This window comes from Sander lucioperca, chromosome 20, assembly GCF_008315115.2.
Source record: "Sander lucioperca isolate FBNREF2018 chromosome 20, SLUC_FBN_1.2, whole genome shotgun sequence".
NCBI lineage: Eukaryota > Metazoa > Chordata > Actinopteri > Perciformes > Percidae > Sander > Sander lucioperca.
In genome coordinates, this window is record NC_050192.1 from 15528535 (window position 1) to 15543687 (window position 15153).

Below are 15153 nucleotides of genomic sequence, written 5' to 3' on the forward strand. Positions count from 1 at the left end.
CAAAAATAATTTATTCCAGGAAGCAACCCATTGGCAACAACCTGTGACTCTCTCTGTCTGTCTCATTCTCTTTCTTCCTCCGTCATTCTATTTTTTTACTTTTTCTTTCATGCCCTTTTTACTCTACTCTTTATATATATATATATATATATATATATATATAGAGAGAGAGAGAGAGAGAGAGAGAGAGAGAGAGAGAGAGACATAGTGTCCTTCTTTCCCTTGTCTTCCTTTCCGCCTCATTTGCTGTCACAGTCGGTCCATATTCAGCCACTGGGTTAGTTCATTTGTAATTACAACCAGAAGAAAATGGTGCATCAGGCTCCTTTACTACACTGTTATCTGTACTCATGGTTGGAGCTGCGTGTGCGTGTGTTTGTGGATGAGAGCGCACAAGAGTGCAAATCTATGAGAAGTCTGCGTCTGTGCACGTGTGTGTATTTACGTGCATTAGAAAGTGCAAGTGTGTGTGTGTGTGTGTGTGTGGGTGTGTCTGTCTGTGCACACGGGAGCCCTGCATGTCTAACCATTTGTGCCAATTATTTCATTACCAGCTGACAGATTTCTCTTTCCACTATTACTGCTCCCCTAGCCACAGGCACCGGCATAAACCTCAACACACACACACACACACACACACACACACACACACACACACACACACACAGCAACCAGTTCAAGTCCATCAATTAAGGAGGCAATTTGCTCAAGTGGTTCCACCTGGGCCAAAAGGCAGGTGGGTGGCTATGCTCTGTTTACCTATCAGACACTATTAAGGGTGAGATGTCACTGGTTTTACTTCTGCCCTGCCTCCATGATCTCAGTTCTGCCTTCTTTTGTGCCTGCAAGTCAGAGTGTGTGTGCGTGTGTGTGTGTGTGTTTGTGTGTTATGTGTCAGGTCATCAAGCTGCTGACATGTAGAAGAAGTAGCAGATGCTTCTTCTGTTCGCACACATCTCCATCTTTGATAAGATTGCTTCAGTGAACCCTCGACGTGTGTGTGTGCTCTGATGTACGACTGTGTGTATGTGTGTGGCCTCTGCAGCAATATTTCATCCTCTCCAGAGTCCCATAAGAAGCTACTGCACTGTGTGTGTTTGTCTGTGTGCGCAAGTGACCCTTTGTGGCCGTGTATGCATATGTATACACGGCTGCCTCTGTGCCTGTGTGTGCACATATTCACTTGTTCGCAGCATTTATTCACTATCTTGAAGAAGCGTGTGTTTGGAATGTATGATGAAACTTCTCTCACACACACACACACACACACACACACACACAATCTGATAAATTAGACTTGGAGCTACAGGAATTTGCTTTGCAATGTACAAGACAAACACGAGATAGTGCATACAGTCTGTCAAGCTCCGGTGTATATTTTAGTGTGTGTGTGTGTGTGTGTGTGTGTGTATGCATATGTCTGCATTTGTATTTGTCGCTATACCTCTGCATAATAACTTGACGCGCAGAGACATCTGTGGCCACAAAGTTTATCTGCACAAGGAGCGAGGCAGTGTGTTTAAATGCTAACCTCGGCGTACAGATGTGCTCCGAGGCACATGCAGGAGGTAAATCGCACCAACAGGACCTACATGTCAATGTTTCCTTCTTCTGCTGTTTGATTTAAACAAGGGCATTCTGTTTCCTGCATCCCACAAGCCCCATTTCCTTTCAACTCATTGGATGTGGTATTATCCTTGGGCTTATGTGGCCGTGCAAGAGGTATAATTTATTGTCTGTTCAGCAAGGCAAATGTGCAAGGCTGGCATATTTCATTTGCTGAATACATATCATTATTAAAATGTGATTTTGTGTGTGTGATGTGTGTTTCACACTGTGTGGTGAAATGCTATCTAGGGTACGTCTGATGCATGCCCTTACTGTGAATTTCTTGGTGATAATGACCTCTGAAATATGAAATATAGGGTACACCGTGAGAGCGGAAGAAGCTAGCTAAGTCAATGTTCTGAAAGGGAAACAATGTGTGGCAGAGTCAGATCACGTCAATGCACATCAATGCATACCAAATAGAAAAATGTCCACTACTCCTCAGATGATGAAACACTAGGTTTGAAAAAGCACTGACCCCTACACACTTCTATTTGAGCTCAAACAGAGAGCAGGTTTAGCAACCATAGCAGTGGATCCGGCATACCTTCTAAATTATCGCACACACAGTGTGTGCACTATATGTATTACTTTTAAGTGAAGAATGTGGCTTTCAAAATGCCCTAGCGGCAGCACTGTAAAGAAACAACACACCACGGAAGAAAGCTTTCTGTATTCATGAGTTTGGTTTTAACAGTCCCTGCAGGTACAATAATGAAGTTCCTCTCCCCCATGTGGAATGGACCGTAATGATTATGATGAAGCAGATCACCGGCTGTCACCCCCCCAACCCCTCTCCTGCTGTTGTATCGACAGAGCTGTAAACATAAGCATAAAACTATATGTAGCAATGGTGTAACTGTAAAAAAAAAAGGCTATTAACAAATGCAGAGAGAGAAAGAGGGGGGAAGCAGAAGACAGGAGATTCTGCTTAAACTCAAGCTATTCTAACAGATCTACAAACAATTGTATTGCATTTTGAGGTATAATCGCAGCACAAGACTTCTAGCAAATTTTAATTTTCTCTCAGCAGAGCATATCTCAAAGTTTTTGTCTTGTAGTACACAGACTTATTAAAGTTCTAAGATAGTAAAAACACTATCTTAGAACTTTAATAAGTCTGTGTACTACAAGACCCATCAATCAATTCTGGAGTAATAGCTGGTTTTTGGTTCTGTGTTTTGAATTTCATGCGTCACAGATTCTGTATTCAAACTACTTTCACAACTTCATAAGACAAAGGGAGTGTGGTTGCACTGAGTAAACACGATAAAACGGGAAATCATTTGAATAATGTTATTCAAGCAACCTGTTGGATTACAATTTGACGCTGTGGTGCTAGCCAGCTACGTCAATTATGTCAATGATGATCACCATAAGTGCAGCGAACATGTTGAGTTACCTCGCTTTGTTGCATGACTAACATCCATGTCAGCCCCACACACACACACACACACAGACGCTATAATGGCATTAGAAGATAAATGTGTGGCATCGCTCGTTATGACCCATAATGTTATGGCTTGTCCTTTACAGTGAGCTAAACCCATTTTCTCTTGCTGCGTTAGATCGAGAATAGGAATTGCAACCCCACAAACAATCTATTCAAGGGTGCAACAAGCTAAGGGGATGTGACGTGCCAATGTTTTTTAGTGATTTTCATTATGTGTCATTCTATTCTAATTCATTTTCAATTGGGCCATAAGAGCTGCTGCTGTAAGCAGTACAAAAGGCAGGAACGAACGAAGGAGGATCTTGTTTAGCTGCAAGACATTCCATGAAAGAAAATAATGATCTTTATGAAATTGCTTTAGACACAATCTGACAGCCGAGACAAAGCAAGTGGCTGGCCTTGTACGAATCGATAAAGCCTCCATTAGTTTTCTAAAGAGTAACATGCAATTTGTTTCGCTGGAGCAGCATAGCATCGGTAATATTCTGCCCCTTTGACACAAAAGGCTAATGCACTATAGCCAACCCAATGTAAGATTAAACCTACATTTCTGTCAGATGGAAATGAAAGAAAACACTCCGAACGCAATGGATCCATAAAGCATGACCGAGCCTGTTACCACAGACACCACAATTGTGTCACAATGGCCTCCAGGGCCAAGCTTTTGTGAAGACAGAAAAACCTTGCTTCTAAATCCGTTCAAAGGATTGTGATCTCACGCACGGAGAAGATCAAACTTCTTAAGTAGCTATTGATCAGCCAGATGAACAGAGACTCGGCGACTGATCGAACGCTGGGATGACCTCATCTCCACCTTTGACACAGCGGGAAATCACAAATTGAAACCGCAGAAGGGGAAGCACACTTCTCACCCATCATTTCCTCAATGTGTGGACGTATCACACTCAAGCACCCTGGTGGGTCACCGAATCAATAGTCAGGAGAGCTAGTTTATGAATAGAATGGACAGAGGCTCAGTTCCCTTAAATCAGCACTCTTTGCACTTGTATATCTTGATGGATACACTACAAACTCGGGTTAGATCATCCGAGGGGAGGGACGATCTCTTCGAACGATGGTTATGACGGACATGTTGCCAGTGTTGCAAGAATGAGCCCAGAGGAATCCGCCCATCCTCGGAGGAAAACGCTGATCTGAGAGGATCTTTCTCCCACCAGCTGACAAGCTGACAGACAAATGGCCTCTCTAGTCTCTAACCTCTCAAACTACTGGCCCTCCTTTTTCTTGTCCGACTCCTCACTGTGTGTGTGTGTGTGTGTGTGTGTGTGTGTGTGTGTGTGTGTGTGTGTGTGTGTGTGTGTGTGTGTGTGTGTCGTCTGCCAAACACTCCTCCTCCTTCATCCAATCTCGCACGTGTGTGTACACACACGCACATGATTAATTTATAGAGCCGAGCTCGCAGCTATCCCAGTGACCAGAACTTGTTCCCTGGCTACTGCATTAGGTTTTAATTGAAGATACAGCTGCAGTTATTAAAATCCCTCAATCCCCCCCCCCAACATCTTATATCCAGGGAGAGCACAATCTAGCAATCTGCGCTAGCTTGCTGATATGTGCCACAATTTACTGCATGTGTTACACATTTTATCAGCAGCATCTGTATTACGTTAATGCGCCCGAGGATGTAAGGCGTAGCATCGAATGTCCTTGCTGATTCAAGGTTTTACAGAGTAGCTCAATTCTGTGTCTTCAAGCGCGGATTGGTTGGGCCTCGGGGAGTTTTAGACGGCACTTCATGGGTGGAAGGGCACGGATGAAGTGTGTTAGGTCAATGTCTTTCTGACATCACTATTTCCAAGGGCCAATGAGACTCTCCAGTAAAATCTGGAACCTAGAGAGGATCCTCACAGCCAGTTTTTATTATTTTTTTATTAGACTCAAACTCAAACCACTGCCTTTTTTTTATTGGCCCCGAGCACTGCCAAAGCGCAATCAATAGGACTTTAGGAAAACTGGGTGCAATAGTGCACACACTTTACTGTTCAACAATCAATAAGAACTGTAAAAAACAGTGCAATGTGTAAATATCGGACATTTCACACACACACACACACACGCACAGATGAAAAGTGCCCTAGACGCAGGGCTCGAGGGGGGTCATTCGGATTAGGCTTAGATTATGTTGAGAAACTACCACAGGTTTCTGCTGCAACTGTGATTGATTCATCAAACGTGAATTAATTAACAAACCCTTTAAGTAATGAATCAATTAAGCAATTGATTAATGTGCATTGCCCTCATGGTTTACAGCTGATACTGACCATTAGAGATAAATTGTGCTCAATTTAAATCAAGTTTACAGCAGATTACATGCGGAGGAATGCTCTGCTTACCTTTGGGTACCATTGCTGTGAGGGCTTTGACATCACTGAGGAATTTGCCAAGTAAAACACAGTGATTGTGACATTTGCTTCTGTATGCTAAAGGAGTATTAACTGCGGCATTAAATACAATGCATACCATCTTTATGTCACTTGAGCCTAAAGCTGTGCTTCAGGGCTGAATTCCCTAAAATCACTCCTTTCTGCAGATTAATAATAGATGCTTAAAGAGGAAGACGTACTTAATGACTCTGCTGCTGCTGCTGCTGTATCTCTAAGTCATATTGAAGTCAGAGCTCTTACTGCAGCTCACTCTGGCCTTGTCTGTAATTAAACAAGCGATGTCTTTTGGATGCAGGTGGATGCTTGGAAAAACAACGAATGAAACATTCGCAGATGGCACGATGAAATTGAATAGTCGGACTGTACTCTTTGCAATAAGAGAAAAAAAATAACAGGCAAACAAGATAGTGTAGCATAAAGAGGGGAAACACTGACAACTGTCATCATAAACAACAGTTGTGTAGCCGTCCTTTGGTATCTTACATAACCACCCGCTGTTTGGCAACTCGGGTGCAGAAAGCCAAACATGAATTTGCAGTTGTGGAACTAGTCCCGTTCCTGCAGAAAGGCTTGATGAATCGACTGGTCACCGGCAGGCAATGGGGTCACATCTTGAAAGGTGGGCACCTGACAAAGGTTGCTAAGCCGGCTAACCAAGAAATAGTGACACATAGAAGCCACGTAGGAGTGCAGACACGAGGTGCCTTCCTTTCTAAACTCATGTCTAAAGACAGGGCTTCCCTTTCTCTACGGGCCGCGAACATGCATGACACCAAGCGTTTACCACTGCTTGACCCAAATCTGCCTGAGGCTGCCCCGAGCAGAGCTATCACGCCACAGAATGCCATTCTAATCCATAACTTTATTTTTTTTTTAAAGGATCACGCTTCTGTCTGTGGAAAAATGAAACTGATTTTGGTTGCCTGATGTCAAGCGTAGTGTATGAATACATATATCTCTGTCATTTTGGCCCATTGTGGCTCACCCTGTGGTTTTACCTGAGGATCAATAACTGCAGTCGTCAGGCAGACTGGTGGCCTGTTTGGGCGGGGGAAGTACGTAGAGGACGTTAAGAGGCCACTGGGGTGTGCAGACACAAGGTTTTATGAATGAATAAGGAGAAAACATGCGACGGTACTCCAATTCAACTTGTCATTGCCACAGAAACGTTTTCGGCAATATGCCTCTCTTTGAAGTATGAAACAGCGATGGTGACTACTAGCAAAATGGGTACAGTTAAAAGGGAGTTTAGTACAGGGATTTACTTTTCATAACACCACGTCTAAAAGCGCTGGCTTATTTGAAATCTACTTTAAATCAAATGATATCTTCTGTCTTTTCAAAGCCTTTTTTCTTAGATACTTGACGATGTTTATTCCACAAGCTAAAAGCACTAAAATGGATTTTGTTCCACAAGGTGTTCATTGGTAATAGCTGAGATCATTCTACCTTAGATAAAGAGTACTACCACAGTTATGGTGCCATGTACATCAAAAAGCAGATCCAGATCAATCATTCAAATTGATGCCATTCATCTCCTCTATAGCTGTGGGCCTGAAACTTTCCTCAGGATTTACAGCACTTAAGGAGATCATTTTCAACAATAATGTGCTTCATTGAGAGGAACTATACGCTATTGAGGTTTTAAAGAAGCTGCTATTCATAACGTTAATTGTAACCCACAAGGCCTCAATTTCATGCGACAAAATACTTTATAAACATTGAGTGACTTATGGTTCTCTCATTTTTTGGGGAACAAAACTCTTCATTATTTGACATTATCCTGTGCTAAAAACAGATTGTCCTGGATTCACCAGAGAATTTCCCCGTACCAAGAAACTATTCCACAAACCTGTCAGGATCTTTATTGCCATGTGACAAATATCTCGGCCAATGAAGAGCAAAATGGGATTTGCTCCATTGCCTGAATTATTGAAGTGGACAGTGTGAGAAATTTATGGCGCAAAATTCATCCACATTCCCTATGCATAATGTTTTAATAGGTTTCCATTCCCAATCCACCCTCTCCGCATCCTCATTTCTCATTGCACGAAATCCCGTGTCACATTATGCAAGAGGGCTGACACAATGAGGTGTACCACTCCCAAAAATACACTCGCTTGCTGGTGTGTTCTTGCTGGCGTGTTTATGCTATCTAACAGGCCGACAGAGGGGTCACATTTTGGCACATCCTGTTGCCTAAATCACCATACTGGATCAGTTGCTAGCTAGCGCGCCCACCTTTTACTGGTATGATAATAAGCATGTGGGCAACAGGAATAACACACAGCCACACACACCAACTTGCATGTGAACACAGATACAGGTGATCAATCTGTGGCACGATAGAGAGGAGACTTAAAATACTTTTTCCCCTCTTTTTGTTCCGTTTGTGATACCCATTGGAGAGGCTTCTGTTGCACAACCCTGATGTTCTTATGAAGGAATATGTGAGAGCAGATTAAAAAGGGGTCTGTTCTTTTTAAGGTCCCTTGTGCATGCCTTTCATTATCTTTATCCCCAAAAGACTGTCACTAATGCAGTCCTTTGAATTCATTTTATCAGTTGGTATTATTAGCCTTCACAGCTGGCTTTGACCTTGGCCATTCTTGTAGCCTAAAGTGAGCGTATTCTCAACCCTCCTTTGTGTGCCTCTCGCCCTCCATCTCTCTCTAGTAGATTTCAAAAGGGATCTTATGAACCATAATGAACTTACATTGCATGTCCTCGCCACTGAGCGACCAGCAGCCTTCCCCCCACAAAGTTAAAAGCTATTCGGTGTCAAGTTTGAAAGTGAAGAAAATGCAGGCTTAGGGAAAACCTCGCCATAAAGGCACAACATGATACAGACAAACAACTCGGCGGTGAAGGTCAGAAATATTGCCTTGCCAGTCAACAAGCTCGACAATGCTGATGGCCTGAATCTAATGAGAGCCCCTCGCATTAACACAGCCGCGAGCAGCACTTTGTTCGTACTGTTAGGTGGCCACACAATCCTCTTTTTGACCGCTGTGGAAAAGGGCTAGCACGCCACAGTAAATCAAAACTCTAAAAGAAAGGCTTTTAGGACATGTGCCAGTAAAAAAAATCCTAAACTCCCCCCTTGTCTCCCATTTTGGCTGACAGACAACTTTTTTTCACCTCCCCGCCCCCTACCCCCTTTCAGTATGGCCAGACATTCTCCATCCCTGCAGTAGCCTTGGTCTCACCACGGTGAGGAGAGTTTACCACTGCTTGACCTAAATGTTTGCCCAGGGCTGGAGGCAGGCAGAGAGGGGATGGCAGGCCATTCCAAGCCACGCTCCTCGAAAACCGGCACAAAGGACAAACCCAAGACAGTTACTAAGTGCCAAACAGACTCTGCTCGCCTAGGGGTATACATGTACAAACGGAATATTAAGTGCTGTTTTATTTTTATTTTTTTGCAATGTTGTAGTACAGTTATCCCCTGGGTTTCACCATTTGACTTTCATAAGGAGTTTGAGCATTAAGTGTAATCAACCTCTGTGTGAAGATCTCCCAGTGGACAGGTATGATGTATATTTATTATGTGGAATTAATGATTTGTTACACACTGAAACATTGGGATGGGTTTCTGATGATCAGTCATTAAATCACATGTCAATTATTCAACTGTCAAATTCAAAATGTCAGGAAATGAAACTCAATTACGCTGCCAAAAAAAAAAAAAAAAATAATAATTTAAATACTGAACCACTTGCCACAATGCAGCCATGCCCTCAGGCTGTGCCACCCATACAGCATGGCAACGATGGTGTACACACAGTGTATGTGTATGTGTGCACTGAGCCACGCTGTGATGTGTGTGAATGATGGTCGTGATTGAAATTCATCCCGACTTGAACATAAATGGGGCAGAAAACACAATAGAAGGTGAATGGAACGACATTAGAACCGCTTGACCTCAATGTTACCCTAAAGCTAGACTCTAGTGCCATCTATTGAAAACGTTTTCAACAAATCAGCATTCACAAACTGTGAACTGCTGGTTTTAAAACGGATTTTTTTTTTTTGTTCTGCACAGCTTGAATTTATCACCTGATTGATCAAAATGGATCAATCGATCATCCTCTGGCGAACTTGTTGATAAGGGGAAGAAAAAAAATGCGGGTGAGAGGAATCACAACAGCATTTGTGCTTCATGCAATTGTATCTAATATTGTTTAGTGTTGTTTAGACATGAATTATTTCACAGCGACTAAAAAAGTCGATACTTGATTACGATTGCGCCGAAGCGACGGAGACACTTCGCATTGGAATTATTATTGCGGAAAACTTCCTATAAACTACATGGCAGGCGATGGCGCATTAAAGCAGTGAAAAAAGTGGCATGTAATCTGGTGGAGTTCTGAGTGATTACCTTCTTTGAGCAGGCGGGAGTGAATGAGGAGAAGGAGAAAGCAGCAGATCGCTGCTCCGGTCAGTGCCCACGCAACTCTGAGCAGTTGCATCCTGGCGTAGGAAGCTTTATGGCGGACAGAGACAGCCGTGCAGCGGGAGACACACGCACTCCACCTCAGCTCACACACACGCGCTGACTCATATTCTGATGGCCACGGAATTAAGCATTCACTCCTTTCATGCAAAAATCCTCACTTGATAGTCCGGTTTTGATGTGATAAAGAGCGCTGGGATTCCGTGTGTGTGACAACAAAAATATATGCGCTCTTGACTTGATCCGCCGCCGGTGCGTCAGAGTGGCTCCAAACAGGAGGGCGATTAACCCCCAATCACCGTCTGAAGGGCTGACATGTTCCCTCACACCACTTCTTCAAGAGTCTGTCGTCGGCTCAGCTGGCGTCTCGCTCACGACAGGTTCGGCAGAGCGGGCTGCGCCCCTCGGTGCGTCTCCGTCTTCGAGTGCACAAGGCGGTCTACGGTGATGCGGCGCGCAGATGATGATCACCGCTCTCCGCTGCATGTTACGCACATCTCTCCCACTGCTGGGGAGGCTGAGGCAAACACTGCCAACCAAGTCGCCTTGCTGCCCCTCTCTCGCTCTCTCTCTCGTTTTCCCTCCCTCTGTCTGTCTCTCTCTCTCTCTGTCGCGCGTTCTCCCTCTCTCTCTCCCGGTTCTCCACTATATTGCTCCGTTGTTCCGTTACTCCCCCCCTCTCTCAATCTCTCTCTCTCTCTGTGTGTGTGTGTGTGTGTGTGTGTGTGTGTGTGTGTGTGTGTGTGTGTGTGTGTGTGTGTGTGTGTGTGTGTGTGTGTGTGTGTAGCGCGCCCCCCCTCTATGTCTCTCTCTCTTTATTAAGTCCAATGCAACTCTTTCCATTTTTACGCATGAGAACTGCCAGTCACATGCGTCTCCTGGATCGTCCCTGTTCTTCTTCATGAGCGCATCCTACCTCTTGAAAACGTTTTGTTACAAATCACTGTGGATGACAATAACACCCCCCGCCCCGACTTCTCTTTTTAAGGCAAATAAAATCTAACTGAGCAAAGAATGGCTGCGCAGATTCTTTCTATCTAGTTCATGCTCCCATCAGATAATCAATATTTAAACATTTGCCGGCACATGCCTCTCTCTCTCTCTCTATCCCTGTGTGTGTTAGTCAAACAGAGATCGACTGTTTGTTTTTTGTTTTTTTATCTCTGCTTAGCTCCAGGTTACGTCACAACTTCCCCAAATAATCTCCTCCAGCTACAAAGCATTATATAGTGCTAGCTATGGCTATGAAAGGATGTTTCCACTGATACCAAAGTGAGCAAACTGTGGGCAGCAGGTTATCATCATATCCCAATTCAAACTTAGAGTGATTCATGTTCAACTGTAACCTGCATTTTATTAAAATTATGTAAAGATGTCTTTCTGGCCAAAGTGCAACTTCCATTCAAGAAATCAAAAAAAAAGTGTGCTGATTTCAGGTGGTTTTCCTGCACCTCATCTGTAGATGTTGCAAAACATGTAAAAATTATGCAGAGGAAATTCTGAACCTCCATATTAACCAAGCCTCCTGGTTATTGAAACAAGCAATAGTCTTTGGGTAGCCTAGCTCGAGGCTCATTTTCCAAGAATATTCAACACCCCCTGAAACCTATTACACAAGTAGCCTTACATTTCATCATATTACAACCATAACAAATCAATGCCGTTGCAAATTCCTAAAAAGCCTATGTTCTCAGCCTGATGTTTAAAAAGGATATCTTGATCCTGTAAGTGAAAGCAATGGCAGTGAGGAGGACCAATTTTGAGTAAAACCAAAGCTTGGTAATCCCTCCACCCGCTGAGCGCCTACGCAGCCATTGTTTCTGTTTTATGTATATTTCTATGAAGTCTCACATGACGTGGGATATTCATTTTATTCATCCAGTCAGTCAGTCAGCCAGCCAGCCAGTCATTTGGAAGAGACTGGTCAGTTTGCACACAATAACCCATATTACTGCTCAAGTGATCGCAGCATTTGAAAGCAGCATTTCCTCCTTGGGCTAATTGTGAGTTTTATCCCTGTGTCTGTGTATTTATAATTGAATCAGAATGACATGGTTGGACGACTGATGGTCCCACTCAAACCAGAAAACTGTCATTGCAGTGTCAATAAGGTTGGCCCCTGCAGCTACGAGCACTAATTAGCTGATAACAGTCTCTGCAGGCTGCCATGTGTGCCAGACGTGTGTATGTGTTTTCGTGCATGCTCTGGATGTCTAGGTCTGTTTGTTGCAAATCGCCATGTGTATGCACGCACGCGTGTGTGTGTGTGTGTGTGTGTGTGTGTGTGTGTGTGTGTGTGTGTGTGTGTGTGTGTGTTTTTGTGTACTGGAGAAAGCCTTTTTTTTCCTGACACCTCCCAGCCTTCTCTCTCTAACGCTGTGATCCATCCATCTACTGCATGGAAAGCAATTAACAGAGACTTGACCTCTACACGGATTTGGGGTTGGAAGACTGTTTGTGTGCTTATGACTGTGTGGGGGTGTGTGTGCATGTCTGACATTATCATGTGCTCAGCCTACAGTACATGTACAGTATACGACTCTATAGCCACCAGAAGAGCAACTAAATATAACTTTGTGCATGGGCATAAAGCCTAATTAGGAAATAGTTGGAAACACTGAGACAGGAATGATACAGGTAGATATGCCAGTGGAACCAATTACAACTATTCACAAGGTTGCCATCTTTATGCACTTCTGACATCTCGCCTAATGCACCTGAACCTGTAAAATATTCCCAAAGCACCCAAACCAACGCCAATTTAAGGTGACAGCAGCAATTTGTGTAACTGTGTGAAAATAGTTAGAACATGAAAGTAATGCAGCTTCTACACCTACATAATTAGTTTTTTTTCTGTTAAGTTATTATATTTATAATGTAGAAATGTGTGGATCAACATTCGCTTCACTGTTCAGTCCGCTGGAGCCTTCACTCGGCACGGAACAACCTCCACAAGCAGTGCACCTTTGGCTAAGGCATGATACAGGGTGAACAGGCTGTTGCTGGAATTCTGCTCCTTTTATGCATCCATGCTTTCTCCTTATATGTCAGATATCACCATGAATTTTCAGCAAAGCTAAATCAACAAAAAAGGCGAGCATGTATTTTTCCGTGTATGTTGTGCATGAAGCAGAATGAAGCAAGTTATTTATTTATTTAAATCGGCCTATAAGCCCTTAATCCTTGTGTTCCATTGACATTGGATTTACTTCCTCATTGTTGCTGCATGTGTAGTAATATTTGCAAAATTCAATTTGCAATTTTCCTTTGGAGGGATACTACAGCCATATATTACCATTTCCTATTTCCTAAATATGTATATATATATAATAACCCTGATAACATGCCCTTTTTAAATGTATTTTTCTTTTCTTTTTTAAACTTATTAAATGCAAAATATAGAAGAGTATTCAAACCCCCCTTTGCTCCAAACTGAGCTTGCACATTTGATGAAGGTGAATAAATATACCCATAAAGCAATATTACTATAGGCAATGTTATAATGTTATGCATGAACAAATTTATCATATATATATATATATATATATATATATATTCCTTTTGTTTACCAAAAAGTCTATGTTAATGTACAGTATGTTGTCCTGTATAGTGACATTACTCATATTTGGAGTAAATCAGACCAGAGAGGTCTGAATCTCTGATATGTGTATGAACCATGTCATCAGTTCAAAATCATGTTTATAAGCAATTCTCCTAAAATTAGGATCATGAGGTATCAAGCTGATAAAACAATGATAAGTATGTTTTATTTGAGCTGTTAAAAAGGGCTGGCGTCTCCAGGACCCAAAAAAATTAAACTCTATGTTAACTGTACAATTACATGACAGGTTAAATTATACATATTTGTATGCTAGTGTTTTATAACCTACGTTCGTCTCTGAACTTTAGTTTTATCACAGAGTACACAGGGGCTCAGTGTACTGCTGCCTTGGGGACCAACTATTTTGTCTAGACACCATTATAAATCCCTGTTAGATGCTTGCTTGTATTTTTTTCTAACCCCTTTTCAATATTACAAGGGGGTAGCAAAAATGTTTTAAGATATGTTTTGGAGCAACGCGGAATTGTTTTTTTCTTCTCCGTAAATTATTAAACCATCTCCTTCCCCTCCATCGTCACACCACCCACTTACAGTGCTGTGCCACGTCTCCTCTCTCACTTTCTCCTCCTCTGTGCTGCCACCCTCTCACTGCTGATTTTGCTTGCCAGGAGCCAGGAGAGGCGTTACTTGCTTTGTCCTCTGTGCAGGTCACTGGCTGTGTGCCAGACAAAGCCTATGCCAATAAAAGCCATGAGTAATGGCCTAAAACCTCTACATTCGCTGTGTTTCCCATTTTTTTCCCACGGCCAATAAATCTGAAAGAGGGCTTAATCAGAGGGAAGAGCTGGAACATACGGCTCATGTCCAGCAGGGTGTCCAATACAAAAATGTCTTACGGGTTAATCAGAGATAAACGTTGAGGTGGCAGCCACCAATATCGCGTCCCCCTTGTGACCCACTTTGTCTTCTGACAGGTGGAGCCATTATTGTTTGGGCAGCTGAACACACTCCAGCTGTCTGTCATGAAACAATGGCTGCTTCTGGGATGAGCTGGGCTCCAAATTCCGTCAAGAACCTAATAGACCGATAATTGAATAAACGTTTCATCATCCATGAATTACTCAGTGAAAAATCAAAGTTTCACAGAACGACTGGAAAATTACTATACAACAATCCAATAGGATCTAGTAGACAGATATTACACTATAAAGTGTTTTCAGATGCACTTCTACCTTTATTAGGAAACAGGAAGTTTTTGTGATCAACTACATCTTCTCCAAATCTAAAACATATGAGGTTCAACAAATTCCTTGATATGGTCATATTATTGTGTAACAAGTTGATGATTCCTAATTATACTAGAATAAAAAAATATGTATAACATAGTTGGGTGAAAGTTGTGCAACAAGAACAAATCATCGTATTAATAAATTAAACCCACAATAACTAATTTCTTGGCCACTTGGGGGCGTAAACAAGCTATGAACACAACATTGACATACAGTTATCAACTTTAAAGCAACATTGCGCAACTATTTTACTTTAAAATACCAGCTTCTAAATCATTTTGATGCTAAACTGACTTGTAATAGGGAGAATGGTGCCTCTGTTATTCCCACTCTGCACCCTGAACGCCTGTTTTTGTACTATGTAACTTTGGTGAGCGGGT

At 42.6% G+C, this 15153-nt stretch overlaps 1 protein-coding gene across 2 annotated transcripts in view; it reads right to left on the reverse strand.

Moving 5' to 3' along the window:
* The window catches only part of tafa5a (TAFA chemokine like family member 5a), a 141123-nt gene that overhangs the window by 77349 nt on the left and 48621 nt on the right, over positions 1 to 15153 (reverse strand). The window contains exon 1 of one of the 2 annotated variants that reach the window (XM_031284883.2): positions 9848 to 10596. The exons of the other annotated variant lie outside the window; for it this stretch is intronic. Coding sequence (XP_031140743.1) covers positions 9848 to 9938 — 91 coding nt within the window. The 5' untranslated portion in view covers positions 9939 to 10596. Of the gene's footprint in view, positions 1 to 9847; positions 10597 to 15153 lie in introns of those variants that run through there. 2 annotated transcript variants of the gene reach the window in all.